The 4,983-nt window shown below is 40.8% G+C and overlaps 1 protein-coding gene across 1 annotated transcript in view; it reads left to right on the top strand.

Annotated features, from left to right (window-relative positions):
* Positions 1–4,983, top strand: part of COL4A2 (collagen, type IV, alpha 2) — a gene marked incomplete at its 5' end in the record, with an annotated part of 18,837 nt that overhangs the window by 5,406 nt on the left and 8,448 nt on the right. Inside the window, 4 exons of the mRNA XM_010294115.1 lie at positions 639–746; positions 1,711–1,818; positions 3,091–3,162; positions 3,563–3,688. Coding sequence (XP_010292417.1) covers positions 639–746; positions 1,711–1,818; positions 3,091–3,162; positions 3,563–3,688 — 414 coding nt within the window. The remainder of the gene's footprint in view (positions 1–638; positions 747–1,710; positions 1,819–3,090; positions 3,163–3,562; positions 3,689–4,983) is intronic.

The raw sequence follows: 4,983 nt of genomic DNA, 5'->3' as shown, positions 1-4,983 counted from the left end.
CAGGCCTTAAAGGGGAAGTTGGTGTGCCAGGCTTAACAGGTATTAATTTCACGGTTGCTCTGGATTTATTACTTTTCACATACTAAAGTCCACAGAGGAAGGGAGGGGGAGCTTACCATGGGCCTTTGATGGCTGTTGCACCTGTGCTCTCACGACAGCTCCTGAAGAGGTTCATCTTTATTGCAGCAAGTATGTGCTACGTTTACCTCTTCAACTGAAAATACAGTTATAGCAGTAATCATCAATCACATGCAACTCCAATAAACATTTCTGTGCAATTTTTTGCCATTGATGACAAAAGGAGCAATATCAGGCCATAATTATAGAAGATGGGATAGCAGAGTCAGGTTGATTTTGGATTGGGTTGGATTTGTTCCCTGCACAGGCAGCACATGTGAACATTGATGTCATATTCCGCATAATTTGGGAAGTACTTTTAAAACCAATTTTAATGATGGTTTGACCAGAATGGTGTAGACAACTATTCATTCCCCCAGATTATGCAAGCACCCTGACTAGAAGAATGTCTTTATGTGGCAAGACCAGGACCCATTCAGTAGGCAACCTCACATTATGCTTGTTAGCTTAGGGTCATATAGAGATTATTAAAAGAATATACTGGTTTTGTGGTTTTACAGGCTCAAGAGGAGGCACAGGACAAAAAGGTGAAGGTGGTGATCCTGGTTTCCCTGGCATTGAAGGTCTCAAGGGCACACAGGGCGTCCATGGCTCTGTGGGACAGGAAGGTAAAATATTCTTTTCAATGCTCCAAAGAATAAAACTGTTTAAGAAGAAAAAGAAAAAAGTCTCTTTTCCCTCAAAAGAAAGTCGTTAAGTTTTTTAATATGCTGATCATTCTGTAAGTTGGTAAAGAGCAGTTAAAAGGATGTGGAACTCGTGGTAGAACTTATTAAGAGAAAATTTGAAAAGCCTAACACTGCTTCATACCAGTTTTAACTTTTTTATAGCGATCATGTGTCCAGTCAAAGTGTTGTATTGCTGGCATGCTCAGGTATTCTAATGCTGTCTCAGTACTACAAGGAGGTGGGCTTTTCAGTGCTTTTTGGCATAAATGAAGTCAATATTCCTCAGGACCCAGTTACTCAGGAGCCTTTGAGCCAGGCTCATCAGCCAACTGTACAAGAGTACTGGGGAGCTGAAGTCAGATTCAGCTCTGGCTGGATCATGAACTTGGGGCTTAAGAACATGTCTTATTGCAGGAAGGTCATGAAAATGCTCTTTTAGAACAGTTACTCCACATTTCTTATGTAATTATAGGGCTTAGAAACTCCATCCAAGACTGGAGCCGTTACTTTCTCACTGAGAAACAGTCCTTGTCCGATCAGCTTTCCAGTCAGAAAGGCAAAACAAATGTAGCAGAAGGGGAAACTGAGGTGCACATATATGAAATTGCTTATTTTAACTGGCAATAGAAGTAAAATTATCATTTTAATAGGAGGAGCCCACTGTATTTCTGAGGTTGTCAGAAACCTGAAGTTTGTAATTAATTGTTCTGTTATACCTTGCCTCTCCTACCTTTGCTGTCTTTTGTTTTCTTCCATTTGGATGAGCGGTGCAGTGTCATACAACGACATCAAGAGGGGAAAGCTTTCGTTTTACTACCTGGGAAAATGAAGGTGGCACAAGTCCATGTTTTGGGCTATTGATTTTAAGGACACTCATAAGCAATGATTCATCATTGTCACGCAGGTTTGCCAGGACTGGTTGGCCCCCCAGGGCAGCAAGGAAGCCCTGGGACACCTGGATTGCAAGGTGAAAAGGGACCTCCGGGCTGGCCTGGCTTACCAGGACAAGCAGGTATTCATACAACTTCAGCTCTTGAGTGATTTCAGTGTGAGCACTTGCTATTGTTTTTTTGGGGTGAAGAAGAAGAAAGGGGGCTTTTTGCACTTCAGAATGGCAGAGTTCCCTCTAGTAAACATTTATTCCTCATAAAGTCCAGGTGCATTAATGAAGACCCACGTAGTTGCTTTCTGATTTATGGCTTCTGAAGGACTGGTGTCTACTGAGCTCACTTTAACTGCTGATAACCTCCCTCAACTAGGAAAGCAGTTTTCAGGAAACTTTTCCGTTTTTCATGACAGCTGGGAAAAAAACCCAAAAAATTATTTAAAATGCAGCAAGAGTAGTGATATGCAGTATTAGAATATTATAACGTGGCATTAGATAGCAAACAATATACTTGTCCTACCTCATCGTTAAAAACTGTGAACTGATCCAATGTCTGCCTTTAAGGATAAATGACTTACCACTCAGACAGAATTCCGCTATGAAAATACAGGTGATAGTTTAAAATGAAGCTGTATCACAGGATACAGAATCTCATTGGTTGACACCTAATTCCTTAATATATTAAGTAAGCAGATTTTTTTCTACATTACAGCCAGACATTGCCCCGCTTTTAGTAAGATTCATCTATCTGAATCTGCATCAAATCTAAGCTAATACGGTTATGAAGGCTGCCTTTTATAGACAGTGAAGAGAGAGACAGACACTTTTGCTATGGTTGAATTGTCCTCCAGAGCTCTGGCCATTGATTAGAGATACCTGTCTAGCTTTAACATCATGCTTAACACTTTGACAGGTACAAATAGATGGGATACATTTTACCTGTAACAGCAGCAGCTATTAGACGTTTTGTTAGAGTTGTGTTGGTTTTTTTAAATGATACGGAGTGAATTTCTCCTGAAGAGAGCTTCATTGTAATCACACTTAGAGCCTACAATTATGCCATAATTGTCTTGGTTTGAGGATTTTGGAAAACTAAATGGTTATTAACAAAATTGTGGCAACAAGACTGGAACTAATGGCATGCTACTGGATGGATCAGAGATACTTAAAAAAAAAAAATCTCGTAGTGAGTTTATTGGATAATAACAAAATTTGTCCATCACAAAACCATGGTGTGGTGTATTTCATAATAAGTTTATTGTAATGAATCAATCTGCATATAATACACAAGATTTTAACACAGAATTGTATTTATTCAAGCATTTGAATTTTTTGCCTAGGAATATATACAGACTCATAGAAACGATTATAATAATCATGAATGTAATTTTAAAACAGGCTTGCCTGGCTTAAGAGGAATCAGTGGATTGCATGGTTTACCAGGCACTAAGGGTTTACCAGGTTCACCAGGTAAGTGAGACTTTTATTCTGCCTGTTCATAGGTACAACATTCTGTTGGCTGCAGGTTTGTTTGGTGAGATCTTTGCAATGTGACTTTCTCAGCTGTGTCATCCAAAGCCCAATGTGGAATTTGCTTCATTATTTTGGGCTCTGGCAAATAACTTCATACGCAACGTGCTGCCACACAGATGGATTAGAACACAACTTCAAATCATAATTTCTTTCCTCTTATAAAGTTAAAGCCTCAAGGCCTTTTTTTCCCATTATGAGCTATTTTTTCAATGAGCCCTTACAGACTCATGTAGTTAGTAAATCCACATGCTCTATATGTGTACATTAGCATGCTGATACATTGTTACACGCGGAAACATTTCAGCTTTCATCTTAATTTTGAACAACTCCACAACAGGTCCAGATGGCTACGGCTCTGCAGGTTTCCCAGGTGCAGTGGGTGACAAAGGGGAGGCGGGAGAGCCGAGCAGAGTGGAAGGCAGTCGAGGACCTCCGGGTCAGAAGGGAGACAGAGGTGTTCCAGGTTTGTATTCCAGAGAATGGGATCTACTTATTATTTGCTTCAACTGCAGGTGTTACAGATGTCACAAACTGCAGTACAGAGTAGACAGTGACACAGAAGAGCCCCCGATGTGGGGAAAGTCACTGTTTGGAGTTCGTGCTGCAGCTCAGCCAGCCCTGGCTCAGAAACAGCAACGTGTATTACCCAACGCTGGACAAGCCAGCCCCTCCAGGGCAGCCGAGGTCCTTCCCCATGGTAGCAGCATCTTGTAGCACCCACTGAGCTCAGCAAGCTATGAATGCCAGAGGCTACTCTTAGCCATCAGCTCCCAAAATATTTTTAATGAGGCTCCGGTTACACAAATGCTATGGCTTTTCTTTCTTTCTTTCTTTTTTGTTGCAAATCCGTCAACGCTTAGCTTTTTTCTGAAAGCCCCACTGTCTATCAATGTGTGATTGTCCTGCTGATCCCTCCTGGGCTCTATTCCCAATGCACAGTGCTTTACTTGTACCATCACCCCTCGTGCCATGTAAGCGTACAGCCTTCCAGCTCAAACTCACCTAGTAGCGGACTGCGCTTACCTCAGTATGGTTCACCAGCAGTTCTTCCATCAGGGAGCCACCAGACTGATGTTATGGACGAACCAACTAATTACAGGGGTTTTTTTAAAGTTTTCCAACATTTCGGCTCTGAAAGGATTAAGGACTGGCATAGATGTAAAACCTTCCTGCCTTTGGCTCCTTGGTTCAATGGCTCATTCCTATCCTTTTGTCTTACGCTTTGTTGTTACTAACACGCTGTGCTACCTCAAACACCATTCAGAGATTTATTATCAAGCCCTGGAAGAAACAGCTATTTCACTTCTCTCATTCATCTTTCTTTGTCAGAATTAAATACTATTAATTTTTTTAAAATGAATAAACAAAAGGGGTTTTGCGGCTTCCTGACAACTTGAAGCTACTTAAAAGAACAATCTGTCATTGGTGGGCCAGATTTTTGGCCATTTAACACTATTCATCTACAGAGAACTTCTTGACTTCAAACTTTTTGGTTTTAACTGACCCAAAAGAACCCTAAGTGTCTGTGACCCCTGACTCCAAAGGACACAGAAGAACAAAGCTGCTTTCTTGGCTGCTTCAATATACCTAGGATATTTTGAGTACTTCCTATCTTGAAATAATATTTTACCTGGCAGACGCAAGATTATTAGCATTCCACACAGTGAGATGTAATTAGCTATCCAGAGAGCTTTGGCACAGAACTGTACTTGGTTCTTTTAAGAATAACCTCCACAACATCATCTGAAAAAAATAAAA

This window comes from Phaethon lepturus, unplaced genomic scaffold, assembly GCF_000687285.1.
Source record: "Phaethon lepturus isolate BGI_N335 unplaced genomic scaffold, ASM68728v1 scaffold31859, whole genome shotgun sequence".
Taxonomy (NCBI): domain Eukaryota; kingdom Metazoa; phylum Chordata; class Aves; order Phaethontiformes; family Phaethontidae; genus Phaethon; species Phaethon lepturus.
This window is presented reverse-complemented; position numbering and strand designations above follow the sequence as displayed.